General features: G+C 51.4%; 1 protein-coding gene and 2 pseudogenes across 1 annotated transcript; all 3 read left to right on the top strand.

Annotated features, from left to right (window-relative positions):
- Positions 1–4,517: 4,517 nt before the first annotated feature.
- SST (somatostatin) lies at positions 4,518–6,187 on the top strand. The gene is made up of 2 exons (XM_074912396.1): positions 4,518–4,729; positions 5,742–6,187. The coding sequence occupies exons 1-2, from the start codon at positions 4,592–4,594 to the stop codon at positions 5,952–5,954; spliced, it is 351 nt and encodes a 116-aa protein (XP_074768497.1). The 5' UTR covers positions 4,518–4,591; the 3' UTR covers positions 5,955–6,187.
- Positions 6,188–12,196: 6,009 nt separating this feature from the next.
- LOC141963291 (cytoskeleton-associated protein 5 pseudogene) lies at positions 12,197–13,430 on the top strand (annotated as a pseudogene).
- A 7-nt stretch (positions 13,431–13,437) lies between these two features.
- Positions 13,438–14,299, top strand: LOC141963292 (cytoskeleton-associated protein 5-like; annotated as a pseudogene).
- Positions 14,300–17,091: the final 2,792 nt, after the last annotated feature.

Consider the following 17,091-nt stretch of genomic DNA (forward strand, 5'->3'; position numbering starts at 1 on the left):
CAAGCTGTGGGGCTGTGGTAGCTTCCTCACTGCCTCACACCAGCTACATGTCCAGAGCCAGAATGAGGAATTCCATGGCCATGGCTCCCAGATCCCAGCTTGGCCCTACTGGGTTGAGTGCTAGAATATAAGAAAAAGAGCATTTCCCTGCTGGCAAGGTAGTGATACATGATAAAACTGTCCTGTTCATGAAAGCGGAGCTGAGAAGGTCTGGAGAGCATTTTGTAGGTGATAAGCAGGGAGGTGAGGTGTGAACAGAGCCAGGCTTATGGCCGTGGTGACAGCAGAGGGCACGCTTTGCTGGCACAGCACTGAGCGTGCAGCCTGTGCACGCAGATCTGGGCATTGCTGGACTGTCTGGATCTGTGGAGAGAGCTGGAAATGTGGGGGTAAGGAAGCAGTCACAGGAATTCAATGCAATTCAATCGTCTGCAAAGACACATGCCCCGCAGCGCTGCGTCAGAAAGAAAGGAACAGAATAGCCTTTGCCGCAGCCGAGTGGATGATGGATTTATCTGGCTGTGGAATGACTGTAAAAAAATTCAGAGCACATTGATCCCATAGAGGGGCTGGGGGAGGGGCAACTGCTAAATCAATCTGCAACTTATTCGCCACTCCATGCCTGTGCCAGAGTCGTAAGGACATCTGGAGGTCTGCCCTTACCCCCTCCCCAGCAGTACTCAGCAAGAGGCAGTCCAAAGATGTATGGAGAAGATGGACGCCCTTTCTCCACTTCCTCATTGCTGGTTCCTTCAGGTCAGAACAAGAGGGTTTTCTGAACCAAAACACATGTTTTCATCTTCATTTAAATGGTATTTTTCCTTTAGATTCTCCTTGAAATTAAATGTCAATACTTTTCAGATGGAGAACATCCGAGTCATTCTCCCAAATACTACCTGAGATCACAAAGAACTCTGGCACATTCAACACTTTATCCATCAGCAAGGCTCAGACCTGATGGGAACTCAGTTTCTCTCCTTTAAACAGGCTGAGATGTTTCTAGGGGAACATTCCCATCAAAGCCCTGGCTCTGGTCCTGCCTCCACCAGCCTCACAACCTCAGCTGAATCCCAAGAGGAGAAAAATAGCCGAAGTGGATATCAGAGCCTTCCTGAGGCTGCTCTGGCTCAGGAGCCATCTCCTGATGGGGCACAGGACCAGAAAATGAGCATACCCTTGCTTTCCTTGAGTAAGCATCTGAAATTCAGTGGGACAAATCCAAGCTATTAGCCTGCAGTAATATTTTTTGTTGTTGCTAGAGGACACTGGTATAATCCCTCTAGCCTCCCCCCAGACAGAGCGGGGAGAAGGGGGACAGCCACTCAGCTCCAGCACTGAGGGATGGAGTCAGAGCCAACCTGGTCTTCCAAACTTTGTCCCCGTGTGTCTGGAAGAGCCACAGTAGCCAGAGTGACCATCAAAACCAGGGACCCCTGAGGTGGCTGAGCATCTGTCCTGGCCTGGAACTAGACTGTTCACAGACTTGCACACATCAAACTGCAGCACCACTTCTCGAAGCCCGCAGCCCTGCTGTGCACTATTGCTCTGCAGCAGGATGCCCTGCACATGGCCAGGGAGTGTTGGCAGGACAGGCTTGGCTTGGATAGATATTAAAATGAAAAACAAAGGGTGAGTGAAGACAGGGGCTAGCAAGGAACAGCTCTGGGCTGAAAGTCTTTAGTAGGGCTGGAATCATACACAGAGGGGCTGCAGGTAGCTGGAGAAGAGTGGGGTACTTAGCAGTCTGGGTTTAGGTAGGGCATCAAGAATGGCCTCCCAAACCCCCTTAAGGACTCAAGTCTGATATCTTCCCCCATTTTATGCCAGCATGACCATACCATCTTCCTAAAACCAGTCCTGCTGGCTCACCCAGAACCCATTCATCTCAGACTGAGCTCTGCACCTCTGCAAAATCCTGTTAAATGTGTCTGAGTCCTGCTGGCCCCACACAAAGTTGACAGGAAACAAGAAAGATGGGGAACTCATCAAGGAGGTTGTTCCTGCACTGTAGCAAGTCCTACATCTCCCATTTCCACATTGGTGTACAGATGGGACCTAACAGTGCTGAAACGTAGCACAGCTTTCCATCCCATGCAGCGGTCCAAGGCTGCACTCCATCCCACTGCTATACCCTGGGAAATACAGGTGCTGAACTGAACCCTGCAGCACATCAGTGCAGATCCGTAACTGTGGAATCTCAAGGACCTGGTTGCCACACCTCCCCACTCAGGAGTGATGGGGGTTCCCAGTCTCCCCTTCCCTTTGGGAAGCTGAATGGCAAAATAGTGCCAGGCTGGACACTTGTCTGTTGTGTGAAGTGGCACAGGACAATAGATAACAACTTTCAATATCCGAAGGGGAGTCCAAAATAACCCAGTGCTGCCTCCCATTTCCATCTCTTCTCCTCCCTGGTACGGCACCCAAGCAGGCTGCTCTGCCCTGGGCTGTGGGATCTGGGACAAGCTGCTGGGGAGTTGGGGTCCTTTGCAAGGTTAGTTGGGGCTGGGCACTGCAGCATGGTGCAGCTGGGTTTTGCTGTGCCAAGGGTGAGAGCTTGGGGGCTACAAAAGAAGTCTATTCCAGTGCAAGTAAACTGGGAGAGCCCAGCTTGCTGCTACTGGCACAGCTGGGACAAGTGGGGAAATTACTGTTACTGGGAGAAACCATCCTTAGGAAATCTCTCTTGAAGGCAGGCAAGAGGGACAGGATAGGTTTGATGCCCTGGTGTTTGCCATGCCCAGGACCAGCTCTGCTTTTTTGACTGCAGGAGGAAAGAGATGTTGGTTCAGCTGCTAGCACAGGGACATGATGAAGAGAGAGTATCTGGGACTCATGACCCTTGGAGGCAATCTGCTCTTTTTGGGTCCATATCCCTCCTGTTGGCCTTGGCAGGAGGCTGTGTCCTGTGTCCAAAACAAGGGAAAGTGTCTCAACCAGAGCAGGGACTGAATCCTCTCTACCAGTTACCCCAGAGCAATGCCAGTGCTAGAAGACAGACAGGGTCCCAGGAGTGCGGGGCTTGGCTTTGTTCAGGTCAGGCAGCTGGAGAAAAGCTGGCTGTAAAAGCAGCACAGGTCAACCCAACCCAGGGGGTGTCCTGGGCTACAAATGAAGGCTTTGTCCTTCATGGGTGTCATTCATGCGCACCATGATTTGGGGAGGATGCAGAGGATGAAGGCGATATATGGCTGCAGAGGTCTGCACAAAGGGAGGGAGGCACAATGCAGGGAGGGCAGTCCCAGATAAGCCCAGAGGTCTGCCTGGTCTGGAATCAGTGACCAATTAATTCCTCTTGCTGGACTGTAAAGCAGAGCAGGAACACCTTGGTTCATGCTCCATGCTCCCAGGTCAGCCTCAGCAAACCCAGCCAGTAGCACCAGGGTTGAAGAGTGGGGAGGCACATTAATTTGATGTGAAATAAAATGTCCTCTTGGAGATTTCTGGAGACATTTGGGTCCTTGTCTCCACAAGCCTTTGACTTTCTTCAGCTGGAAACTGAGATGCGGGAGGGACCCTGAAACCCCTATTCTGGGTGGTAGCAGAGCCTGTTCCTTGCACATCCTGCTCTGCTCCTGCCAGGTGGGAGATAGCTGAAGAGGCCCATCCTTTGGGGCGACAGGGGCTTGCAGCAGCTTTACTCAGTGTGGGCACCTGCCAGCTCACGGGGACAGGCTGGACAAGTGGGGGACACTGACCTTCCTACTGGAGCAGGCTCATCCTCGATCGGGCCAGCAGGTCCACTGACCCTGGGATGGAGACAGGGGTCCCTGCAGGCTCAGCCAGGGACCTGCACGCCCCGGTCGAGGCACAGACTTTTCACTGCTCCCCGAGCTGCAGAGCTTACGCAGAGCCGGGGCACAATCCCGGGAGGCTGCCGGCTGCCAGGGGAGCTGCCCCGACGGCCGGTGGATGGGAGCAGGGTCTGGGCAAGGACCGGTGCCGGAGAGCCCCACATGGACCAGAGAGGCAGAAGGGACCCCCGGGAGCAGCTCAACATCCCCCACTCCCTGCTGAAGCCGGGGGAAAATCCGCCCTTGAAGGGATCCTTTCCAGCTCCCTGGTCACTGCAGGCGTTTCTTACCCGACGGGGCGGGAAGCCGCTCCAGGGTGAGGAGCTTTGGCACCGGGACTGCTGGGGGGCTTATCCCTCCGGCATGGGGGTCAGACCTGCGGTGAGGGCGGTGCACAGCTGGGACACCCCACCGCCGCGCCGGGGGGCTTGTGGCTGGGGAGGAGGGAGCGGACGAGCAGGGTCGGGGGCTCCAGAGGGGCGGTAATTTGGGGAGAAAAGGAGCCGGGGGACGGGGGCGGCAGGGGGGCGGCCGGAGGTGGGGTATTCGGGGGGGCACCGTGGACGCTTGGCTGGCATGGGCAGAGCGGAGCATCCCCGGTCCTGCCCCCCCCGCCCCGGTCCCGGGCAGGGACCCACCCCCGGCGGCGTGGGGCGAGGGGGGCGCCCCCGCCTTGACGTCAGGAGAAGGGTTTATAAAGGCGGCGGGCGGCGAGGAGATCCCCAACGCCGGAGCCGAGCCGCAGCGGAGCCGTCAGCGCTTCCCCGCCGCCGCCTCTCCGCGCCCGACCCGCCGGCGAGATGCTGTCGTGCCGCCTTCAGTGCGCCCTGGCCCTGCTCTCCATCGCCCTGGCCCTCGGCACCGTCTCGGCCGCCCCCTCGGACCCGCGGCTCCGGCAGTTCCTGCAGAAGTCCCTGGCTGCCGCCGCCGGGAAGCAGGTGAGAGCCCCGCGACGGGGCGGCCACCCCGGGCACCCTCGAACACCCCGCTGGGCACCCCGACGGCCCTGCTGCAGACCCCCGCTTCTCTGCTGCAGAGACCCCCCTGATTCCCCGTTGCAGACCCTCCGTTTCCCCAGCAAAGCCCCTGGCACCCCCGTTGCATACCCTCCACTTCCCTGCTGCAGACCCCTCCAGTTTCCCACTGGATACCCCAGTACCCTCAGAGCAGACCTCCAGTTCCTCACCGGACCTCCCCAGTGTCCCCCTTTCAGACCCCCAGTTTCTTACTGCAGACCCCAGTTCTCTGACAGATCCCCCCAGTTCTCTGCTGGGGCTGAGCCAGCGACAGGCTGGGCAGCCGGGAAAGGGAAGGGGAGACAGCGTCCCCCAGCCCAGCCCAGCTGGGCACTGCTGGCTATGAGGAGCAGCCGCTGCCAGGGCAGAGGACAGAGCCCCTGGTGAAGCTCTCCAGGGCTTCTCTGGGGCACTGAACCAAGGCACCTGCCCCGGAGCAGCAGGAGGATGTCCTTAGCCATGAAGGGGACAGCCAGGGCTTGGAGGGACACAAGGAGAAATAGCCCCCAGTGAGAGGGTGACCCGAGTCAGCCTCTGCTGCGAGTTCCCCCAAAGACCTTTCCTGTGGCACTCGAGCAGCAGCCTCGCAGCATCCTCGCTGAGTCCAGCGCAGTGTGCTGGAGGTGGCAAGGGAAGGGAAGGTGACGTGGTGCCCAGATGAGTTCATTCCCTGCCATAGCCAGGACAGCCATCTCTTCCCCACACCAGGTAGATGTTGGTGCTCTTCCACTCCACTTTATTTCGTGGGCACAGCTGCTGCGCAGCAGCTGTCGGGCTGGGCTCTTTAGATAGCCACAGCTCCCCTTCTCCTCTAGAGTCCTGCATGTCTCTAATCTGGGCACAAAGCTGTCTTAGAGGGACACAGCGGTGACCCCCCAAAACCAAGGAGTAATTGTGGTCTTTCTCTCTCTCTTTCTCTTTCTTCTCCCCCAAGGAACTGGCCAAGTACTTTTTGGCAGAACTGCTCTCAGAGCCAAGCCAGACAGAAAATGAAGCCCTGGAGTCTGAGGACTTGTCCCGAGGGGCTGAGCAGGACGAAGTGAGACTGGAGCTGGAGCGCTCGGCTAACTCAAACCCTGCTCTGGCGCCCCGGGAACGCAAAGCGGGCTGCAAGAACTTCTTCTGGAAAACTTTCACATCCTGTTAGCTTTTGAAACCCACCTCTCCTCCCCATCCATCCCTGCCTTCTTCCTAGCCCCCCGCCCTGAGCAGAACCTTCACCACAAGAGGCGAAGACTGTAAATACACAATCCACGGTTATGGTGAAATTAAACAAACAAGGAAAATTTGAGTTTGATTTCCAGTTGTTTTAATAAAACTTTCTGTTCCAATTGTACACGATTCGCCTGAGTTGTGATTTCTGACTAGTTCTTTAATGACATGCACTCTGCAACTACTTCAGATGTACTATTTTTAATTCTTTGTTGCAATAAAGTTTATGTTTCAAACGGTGATGCTGAGACTTGGTGGTCAATGAGAAAACCTAAGACATTTCTCAGGCTGTTTGTCTTCAAAATGTCTCCTGTCGCAAGGCAGCAGCAGCAAACAGCATCCACATGTATGTGTATGTGTGCACACACAGTATCTCTTAAAATATCTGTTGGGCTTTTTTTTTGCTGTGGTCTTTCTAAAGCACCTAAAGACACAGTGGTATTTTAGATATCAAATCCCTGTAATTGTGGCTGAGTCAAATCCACAGCACTGGCACTTCAGTCAGTCTAGAGGATTTCAACCCAATCACCAGAGGCATCACTGTAAATCACAGATGTGTATTCCAAGCGATGGGGATCATAAAAGTCTTTCACAGTGCAAGTTTACCCCACACATACCTCATTCCCTCCTCATCCACAAACACTAATATGTGTTCTTACCTGGCATATTTTATGCCTTTCAACATCCTCTCCTTTGGAAAGTTTTCCTTTGTTCTGCACAGGGGGAAGTTTCACATCCCTGTAAAGCTGAGATGTTAACCCCATGCCATCAGCCGTTGTCAATCTAATAAACTGGTTATAGCAGTTTTTCTACCCACTACATCATCATTAAAAGTATATTTAAAGGTTTAGTAGAGTAAAAGATAGCATCGGAAAAAAAGACATTTTTCTCTCAATGGAAGAGATATTCTTTGGGGTTTTGCAGTCTCTTCCCTTTCTGGCTGCTCTGGTTTGTGGCATGCATTCGTGGGCGAGTTGGAGCTGTAGAGCTTACATCCTGCATGGAGCACAGCTGTCACTTTGATGAGAAATTCATCATTCAGCATTAAAGGTAACAAACATTTTGTAGCCATCATATGTGAAGGAAAGCTGAAAAATAGGGGATCTTGGAGATGCTCATGGGTGGAGGGCTGAGCATGACCCTGGTGGAGGTGGATTCCCCAGCTGGGGGCATGTTAAATTGCCTCTGGCCTGTGCTGAGCATAGCTCTCTGTGGGGCATCGTTCCTGATGGCCCGTGGGCCGTTGGTCTGCGCCTCCTTTCCCTGCGGGCAGGGGTTTGTTAGATTAGACTTGGGGGCAGGTGAATCCCTGGGAACTGTAGCAGTGCCAATGTGAAATCCCAGCCACATTCTCTCACTTCAGGGCTTGTCTGGGCTGCTCCACAGCCGACTGGCAACGGGGAGGGCAGCAAGGGATGCACACGGGGAGGGGACCTGCTGGCATCGGCCCCTCCGAGCCCAGAGGCAGGACTGGATGCTGCCCTACCTCCCTGGAGCAGGGCAGCCGCGGCTGCTGCCTGTGCTACAGGCAGGGTTAGGAGCTGCTTGCTCCCTGCTTGGCTGCTGCCAGCAAAAAGCTGGATCCTTCGCCCGGCTGGAGAAGCATTGCTGTGACATGATCCTGCACCTCCCTGGCTTCTGGGAGCCTCCTCTCCTCCTCCCTTGTAAGAGGGATAGATTTTCTGGTGTGACCTGGAGAAACGGACGGTCCTCAGCCTCCACTGCCCTACATGCAGCGTGGCAGGGGTAAGGGGTCTGCCCCCTTTACCCGAGCTGGGTGCGCCGCAGACTGGGCAGGGAACGGCGATCCTCTCGGTGCTTTGGGGGGACAGGAGGAGAGCCCTGGCACACCGGGCACCCTTTTTCACCCTCTGGATTTCTGCAACTGGTGCAGCTGTGGAGGATGCAGGATTAACTCACCCCTGGGAGAGGGGCAGGGCTGGCACTGTTGGCAGGGAAGCCTCCAAAAAGACATTTGAGAAGTGCAGGTAAAGCAGATCATTCTCAACCCTAAAAGCAGACAGGACCTCATTTGAAAGAGTGGAGACAGACTCTCTGAAGAGAGAGCAATGGCCCTAGCTCATATCTGATTCCTTTGCTTCTCTGCATCGTCAAGGGAGCAGATTTTAGGGGATTCAGTAAAGCACCGACCTCCCCATCACTGGCTGCTTGCTCCTGTCTTGACTGAGGTTCCACTTAGCTTTCAAAAAGCAGCTAATTCTTCAATTCGGAGACAGTCTCAAGACAGCAGCTACAGGAACAGAAAGGAGGTGGAAGTGCCAGGGGCTTGAATATTCTTAGGCACCGAGTCTGTCTTTCATGGGATATAAATAGACCACTACTCGCCTGAGGTTTTTCCTCTTGGTCACTATGCTCAGCCAGTGCTTCTGAAGGGAGTTTAATCCTGGCAATTACTGGAGTGAATCTCATCACAAAGAGGGATGTAGATGATCCTCAAGCACAAGCAGGAATTAAAGACAGAGTGATTCACAGGCTACACAAGCCTGTTTCAGCAATACAGCTGGTGTCACGTCACGGCAGCTTCTGTGAAGCTTAATGAAGATATACTGGTGGAGGCATGTGCGAATGTCCTCAGCTCAGAGGCAGAAAGACAAACCTGTTCCTTCTATCAACTCAGGAGCTCCTGGAGTCTGGGTAGACGGCTCCCAGGGCATTAAATACAGTATCACCACATGTAATTGCACTGCAGCAGTGCCAGAAATCCCAGGTGCTGGGAGCCATACAAACACAATGCATGAGATGGTCTTGCCCTGCTGAGCTAAAAAGACTAGAAAGACAAATATTTATTGTTTCTCTTTGATAGGTGGGAATTATGGGGTAAAGAGATTAAATTACTATATTGAATCACTGGCCACGCAGACGTGGAACAGTGTCCTGGGCTGGGAAGACTCTTGCTGGTCAATGCTGAATCTGGGATGAGCACATAGGTATGGTCAGCTCCCATGGGCCAGAGCTGCCAAAGGGGAGAGCAGTTTTTGTGAGAGCTTTTCAAGCAGTGTTCTCTGAAGCTCAGAGCTGAGGCTCCACAGAGGAGCAGCCTCAGCACGGGCCTGGGGGAGGTTAGGGGCTGATGATCCACACACAGCTGATTCATCTCTCCTCTTGCACTTGGTATCATGGGCTGACCCCCATTCCAGCAGGTACCTTCAGCCAGTGATTCATCTGAGGCAGTGCAGGGAAATGTCCATGAGGAACCACATGAAAGGGCTTGAAACTGCTGTCTGAAGAGTTGCTTTTAATGAAAACCAGAAAAGTTTGTATAAGGCCTGGAAACATACATCCCCCGATGGGAAGTCAGTGATGAGCTTCTCAGCCATCCCCAGCAGCAAACTCTCCAACTAACGATGCCAGCGGGGGTCATTCACTCTAGCAAGCAGGCCAGGAATTTTTTAATGTGCAGCCCAAATTGGTAAAAAAGGCAAGTCTTCCTTGGCCCAGAAGGCTTGTTGGTGACAGATCGCTTAAAACAATCCTAGCTGTGATACAGAAGAAATACTTGTGGGATCCAGATTTCATAGCCTCAGTCCACTCTGGCACCAGCTAACTCCTTTAGGCTCCACAGAAAAGACCAAGAGCCTGGACCCATGGGCACAACTGCCCTTTACCCAGAAGAGCCTGTAAGATTATCTGTGCTGCCTCTGCCTTTACTCTCCCTCTGTGTCTCCTAGCAAGCATTATACCATCACTCCGCCGCAGACACCGGGAGCATCTCAGATTCCCAGAACCCTGTTCTCACCACAGGAATCTTCTTCCCTTTCATCCTGCCTAAACTCCCAGCACCTCTAGGGAGCAACAGAGCAAGCCCAGACCCCATGTGGGTCAGCACCGGGCATTTGGAAAGAAGCACTCACTGCTGCAACCAAGTCCTAATTCTCTGAAAGCAAAGCAGCAGAATATTTATTGACCAGGGTGAGAAAAACTATACCTAGGCAATAAAAGTTATTATGATGAAGGAACAGCCTGTACTCTGCTCTCTGAATACCTTCTGACTCTTCGATAGCTTCTCACCAGAATAATGGAATAAAACTCACTCACACTGAGCATTGTCTTCTCCTTTGTTTTATTAGGGAATTATTTGTTACTTATTATTAACTCCTAATTGCACTTCCAAGGATAGCGTTTTGGCCAGGTGCTGTGAGTACCTCAGAAGACTTTTCGGATGGCAGTCTCAGGAGACTTATCCCATAAAAAACTTGTAGAACACAAAAAATGTCACCAGAAAATCACCAAGTTTGTTTTTTCTCCTACGTATAGTACAATGTGCCATCAACTAATATTTCCAGCATCATCTGACAAAGAAACCCACCTGGTCATTCAGTTAAAAAAACTAATTTAATGAAGGTCCCCAGTACTTCCTACGGGGAGATTCCCTGACAAAGCATAAAATGATTCATTGCAATTCACAGTTTGCTCATCAAACTCTCTCTGGCTGCTGGACCAGTGAGAGAGGGACTTGGTCCCGCACACAACAGCAGAGCATCCCTCCCACTGCTCTCCATTGCCTGTCTCCCCCTCCATGCAATTGTCTCTTGCTGCTGGCAGCCTGCTGAGCTCCTCTGTGCGGAGGGAGGAAACACTCCTGGCCTCCAGCCCTGGCAAAGCATTCCTGGGAGGTGATCCGAGAGATGCTCACCGGCCCTCCCTTTGCTCATCCCTCAACCCTTGTTAGGAGATTCCCCTGGGCACAGAGGAGAAGTTGATGAATCCCTCTCCACCTGGAAATAAGCCTGGTGCTGCTGTATCCCGAGGTAGAGCGTTTGATCCCTTACACAGCTTTGTTCCCCCTTCAAGGAAAATATCTCCTTTTGCTCAGGACTGAGGTTTAAGGAAGAAAAAGGATCCCCCTGGAAATTGGCTGTCACATTTGCAAGACTCTTTTGTAAATCTTCACTGCCGCCTCTTTTCTTCCCTATTTTACTTCTTGTGCTTGTCAGGGTTTGTGATTCTTCACAGAGGCTCAAATACAGTATTCCTTTCCCTGTGTCTCTGCTCCCCACGACAGCCTGTTCCCCAAAGGGTGCAATGGGGGGGGACATTGCTGAGCACAAGCCCAGGAATGGGGTTCACTGCAGCCAGCAGAGAGAGCCAAAGAGCACAGATTGTCCTATTTATGGTTTATATCTGTAAGAGCAGATGCTTAGGGTGGGTGTCCTCTGTGCCAGGGGCTATCGGAGCTCTGGTTAAGACCTTACCACAGGGGGATGGGCTGGAGACAGGGCTCCTGCAAAGAGGGGCTTTCCATGGAGCTGCACTTTCGGGGGCCAGAGTAGTGTGAGGATGCAGGCAGTGCTGCTGCACTGAAAGATTCTTCCCTCAAGCTAAGTGCCTACTTCTCACTTCTAAAAGGCATTTCTCATGTCAGAGTTGCCAGTTTTTAATGGGTTAGAAGAAAGTTAAATAACATGAAAATAAGTAAGTGAACTGTTCTATCTAGGGTTAAATGCAGTGAGGTTTATTCTAATGGCAACTTGTAAGAAATTGCTTCCATGAAAATCTTCCTCCTTTTATTCAGCATCCTGAACAGCTCCTTATTGACTCAGCTATTCTGAAACTTCACAGTCTAAGCAGCAATAGCAGGGGCAGAGAGAGGAAGGGCTATGTCCAGTTAAAGGCTCAGGGGACCACATGGCCTCTGATGGTGGCACTTTGGCACAATGCTTGGCAGTCACTCTTTCCCAGACCTGAGAGCTCCAGGCTGCAGGAGACTGCATCTTCCATGGCTTGAATAACAGCCCCTGGAGGCAATGGGGGCTGGTGGTGATGTTGCCTGTGCTGATGTCTTCTCTTCCCAGCTACAAGAAGTGGTCCCAGACCTTGGAGTCTCAGTCCCTGCTGCAGGAAGAGCAGTAGCTGCTTGTGGCAATGGGGCACCACCACACTAGTGTGGCTCCCCATGGTCTGTCCCCCCAGCACAGCCAGTGTTACACCAACCTCTCAATGGCTGGTGCACTCCAGGGCTCTTTCATGTGCTCCATGCACCCTGCCAGGAGAGCCCCAAAGCTGCTGCCCTAACATCTCTATCCCCTCAGCATGGCCTAGCAGCAGGGATGCCCAGTAATACTATTTTCCTCCTGGTTTACGGTCCTTGGAAGGAAACACCACCATCCCTGGAAGGACAGAGGCCAATATCAAACAGGAAAATTAGACTCAAGCAACATGTTCAAACCAGAGCTCTCAGCAGAAGCATGTGAGAAAAAGGCAGTGGTTGTTCTCCCTGAAACCTGCATACAGCTTTGGAAAGCAAAGATTGGAAAGAGAGGATTTCCAGCATGGATACCCTTCAGAAGATCTTCAGGGAAATGAAGAAAAGCAAGATACCATGCCAAGCCCTGGTGAGACTGCTGTCACAAGGACACAAGGAAACAAAGCCTCAGGTGATGCAAAAGAAACTTCACATCATCACTTTGCTAGCCCAGAACGGGGATTTCTACAGAACATCTGCTCAAATTGTCCTGGAAAGTGTGGTAGAAATGGTGGAAGATGTGTTATGCAGCAACAATGCTCAAGGACCCCTGTCAGCTATAGCAGAGTTCATTGCCTTGGACTGCAAAAACAGCTATGTTGTTGGCCTTCTCACAGAATTACTCCAGGATCCATTCCAAGATCTTGGACTGTCTGTCAAATGCAATACTGGAGTTTGGCTTTGCAGGGATGGAGGCCAAGGCACTGGTCAATACCCTGAAGATCGCTCTTGCTGTTGTTCACCTAGGTGTGCAGAGATCAGCCATCACCTTGCTGGTACATGGGAGACTTGCTGAGAGCACCATTTGAGAGTGAGGAGCTGCCCCTTCTTCCCCAGATAGATGCTGAGCTGGAGAAACTGCATGGACAGGTTCCAACAATTGCCAGTGGTGCCAACCCCAAGCCATGCCTAGATGACAGGACCCAGGGGGACCCAGGGGATCACAAAAGGACTGAAGCCATAGACATTGGTGACAGGATTACACCAAAGCTGGTGTCAAAGCTGCAGGAGAACTGGACCATCCAGAGGGAGGGCCTGAAAGAGGTTGCAGGCATCCTTCAGGGCACCAGATTCATCCAGCCAAACATGAGAGAGTTCCCAAGATCCGGGAGGGCTTGTGTCTGCAGTCTGAACCCCACCCTGCTACAGATTGCCCTGAGGGTCCTCCAGCAACTCTCCACAGTCATGGGTTCAAACATCAAACAGCACATGAAGGACTTTGGCTTTCCCCTCATTGCTCTTTTTAGAGAAAGTAGGAGCAGCTTGAGAGCTGCCACCCTGGCTGCCATGAATGCCTGGGCTGCACAGACCAACACACTGGAGTGACTGGGTGGGCAGGACATTTCAGAAGATCTAGGTGAAGAAATGCCTTTACAGAAGCAAGAGCTGGTGCAGTGGCTTGCTGAGCAGCTGCCAATCCTCAAATCCCCTTATTTGTCACATTAGCAGGGGTGATACTAACACCAGCATCCAGGCAATGAAAAAAACTGAGGAGATCCTGAGACAGAAGAACAGAACAGAAGCCATGTCTGGGCACATTAATGAGTGCCTTGTAGGCAGCTTTCAATCAATCAAGTTTATCAACCAGCAAAAGGAAGCAGATAAGATATGGGGGAAGGAATAAATCATTCTGTGATGTAACTGAATTCTCCAGGCCTGTAGCTGTGTCTTCCAGGAGAAGAAACTGGCTCAGGAGGCCTCAGTGGAATTGGTTAAGGATGTAATGAACGATATCTTTACCCTGATGCTAGACTTCTTGGATGAAGATCTAGAGGAAGATCAGAAGATCATACAGTCCGTTAATGTCCTCATGAAGAGGGTGTTGGAAAAATCTGACCATGTGAGGATTTTTTGTGCTTTGTTGAAGCTCTTCCAAGACAGCCTGACTGCTGAGATAAGTTTTCTGACCTGCTGGCCAAGTGCCTGTGAAGGACCACACAGCTTCTCACAGGCACCATCAACACTGTCAACCTGGATGAAATCCTGCCAGATGCCCACATGCTCATAAAGGCTCTCTCAAAGGAAAAACTGAGGCAGCACACAAACTCCTGCTGTAGATCCTGAAAACTCTGCTGCACAACTTGTGCAAGCTGAAAGGAGTGAGGATCCTGGACAACCTTACACTGATTGAGGATCCAGCTGTCTCCGAAGTGGAAGCTTACTTCTGAAAGACAGTCAGTCCTACTGCTAAGCAAGGGGCAAACAAACCATCTCTAGGAGCAGGGGAGGAGACCCCCTCAGCAGCTCACAGGTTTGCAAAGGACAAAGCAGGTGATGTTTTAGAGAGCATGTTCTAGAAAATTTGCTCCAAGGGGAGTTTGAGGGATGGTCTACAGGAGTTATATGAATGTAAGAAAAAATGGCCTGAGGGAGAGTTGGAGTCTTTCCTAGAAAACCTCTCCCTCCTCTTGCAGAGCTATGTGAAGCAAAGTCTGGCCATCATCCAGACAGAACAGGACACTAGAGAGCATCTTCCTCCTCCTCCCTTGGGGATGTACCCTGAGGTGGAAGCATCTCCCCTTAGATCCACATGAATCACAAACCAAAAAAGAAAAAACTCCAGCATGAATACTGGGTGAGATATCTGTGCTCTGGCACCCTGGGACTGTAGCCTCCAGGAGCTGGTCTCAGTTTCTTGTTGATGTCTCTGCTGCTGTTGTTCAGAAGAGCAAAGAGTGGGGCAGGCAGTGCTGGGGCACCAGTACTCAGCTGGGGAGCATAAAAGCATGTGTGTACATAGGGAGGTGTCACTCCATCTCAGGCTGGGCTCCTTGGGTAAGCATGTGGAGGCTGATCCCTTCCCCAAGGGATGAAGTAAATAGAAAGAAGAGCAAATTGCTACCCTTTTCAAAGCCAAAGAGGAGATAGATCTCAAGACCAGAAGATGTGAAACCCAGGCAAAGGGAAGAGGGTCTCCCAGGTTCCCTGTGTGCTGCAGGGAACAACTATAGGGTTTGCTTGTTTCCAGAGGGCAAAGTCTTCATGTTTTCATGTCACAGCACAACTTTTCAACGTTTAAAAAAGTAAGGTGGGTGAAACCAATGCCTTGAGGCAAAACTGAACCCAGAACACACAAATCTGTCCAGGACACAGGGCACACAACCAGTCAAGGACCCAACCCTGCCTGGACAATGTCCACAGGGTCCTTCTGATATGGGATTTTCTAGCAGTCAGAACATTCATAGTTAGTAAAGTATCAGACCAGCAGTGCCCTGGTGCCCAGCTAGGAGGTGGCTGAAGAGATCAGGGCTTTTGGACAGCATCTCTGACTTTCTGCACAATGACCACCAGTTGCACAAGAGCCTACCAAAGGCAAAGGCTGCAACAGGACATTCATTAGGGAAAGTGATTTGTACAAGTTTCTGTTTTCTCTTAGGTAAAATCAATAAGACATAGAGTTTCAAATCCACTTCCACTTGTCAGACTGAAAGAGTTCAAGAGCATGAGCACAGAGTTACTACTTACAGCAGCAGAACGTCAATGCCTCAACCCAGCCCATTCTGTCCACCTTTTCCCAAGGAGCACACTGTCATTCTCATGTAAAACCACCTTGATTTGTCTTTAACAGCCCTCTTGCCTGTAAGTTCCTGAAAGTTGGAGTCCTCAGCTTTGTATTAGGTGTGACAGTAATCACTTCAAGGATGCTTACTAAATTATTAGGCTTATTTATTAATAGACAATTCAGCAAATTACAGAATGCTGTTAAGTGTTTGTACTCAGGCAGAGTGTGCTAGCTGCCTGGTGAACATGGCAAACCAATATTTTTAATTAAAATAAGTGAAAAGGAATACACAGTCTGGTTACTAGCCAACAAGAAAAATACACCCCAGAGATCTGAAAGTGTAATTACCCTTTCTGAATGGCCAAATTGACCCGTTTGCTACAGATTATAATTCTCTCTAATACTGTTACAAAGTCATAGTCATCCCCTCACCTACCCCATTCATCCAGTGCTGTACCTGCCCAGGGGCTGCTCCAGTACCCATGAAATCAGGCTCTGGTACACCCATATCTAGTTTCTGCCTTATTTTCAGGCTGGCTAGCTGGAAGTTTCACAACGAGCCTCTACAATTTCTGTTCTTTGATTCCTCCCTGCTCTGTCCTTGGGACTCCATCTCTTTTTGTGCTAAAGGACATAAGCTTTGAGGCTGGAGTGGAGCTGTGTAGCTCACATGCAACACAAATGGCTGCCCTTTATATAGCTTTCCAAAAGTAAATTCATATCCGTGCTGAGCTGTAAGATCGGATGACTGGACATGCTGTTCCAGGAGGTTTCCTTCAATGCTATGCTCCCTTTTTGCTCGTATCCAGTACCCCATGAGCAGCTGCTTTTGGAGCTTCCTCTCCACCACATCCTGGAAATGCTCTGTACAGATGCACAAACATTCCAGCAGTTACCTGGGAGGGTCTGTCCATCCACTGCACTGTCACTCAGTCCACACTGAAACTTGCCCAGTAATAGTGTTCCCCTTGCAGAAGCCTCTCTGGCAACGTGCTGTCACCAGGCTGTCCTGACCCATGCTGCAGCTGCAGTGCTGCATCTGGAACGCTGCTGGAGGAAAAGACATTAACCAGTAGACAGCACTGATATGCTGAGGCCACACACTATGTTGTAGCCAGGGGACACAGGCAGGCTCCTCTTCTATAATGCTGAACAGCTGATCCATTCCTTAAGGGTTCCAGAGACTGTAGAAAATGAGGGAAAGTCAAGTGTTTGGAAGCTTTGCAGTATTGGCCAGGCAGGCAGACTCTTCATCGTGTTGCATCGTGTTATCAGAGTGCCTCAGGGCCCTTGTCAGGAGTCAGGAACCTCCCATAGTGGGTTCAGCACAAAGTCAGAAAAGTAACAGTCCCTGTCCTGCAGATATTACATGTGATAGGAGATAAGTACATCAGCACAGATGTCCTGGAGTCCTACAGGAGCAAGTGACCTCAAATATTCTCAACACGTTCTCACGTGTGCCCCACAGCACAGCCCCAGAGTAGCAATCAGGAGTGCCCTGAATATTAAGATGATGATCTGCAAGTTATTCTTGCTTGCACCTCCTTGCCCCTGGCAGACAACAGCACACAAGGGGATATCATGGTC

The sequence above is a fragment of the Athene noctua genome, chromosome 8, assembly GCF_965140245.1.
Source record: "Athene noctua chromosome 8, bAthNoc1.hap1.1, whole genome shotgun sequence".
Classification (NCBI taxonomy): Eukaryota; Metazoa; Chordata; class Aves; order Strigiformes; family Strigidae; genus Athene; species Athene noctua.

Excerpts from the sequence above, each read along its gene's own strand:
- SST (XM_074912396.1), top strand. The coding sequence starts at position 4,592 with ATGCTGTCGTGCCGCCTTCAGTGCGCCCTGGCCCTGCTCTCCATCGCC. Across the intron at positions 4,730-5,741 it reads CTGCCGCCGCCGGGAAGCAG|GAACTGGCCAAGTACTTTTT; the intron begins GTGAGAGCCCCG and ends TTCTCCCCCAAG.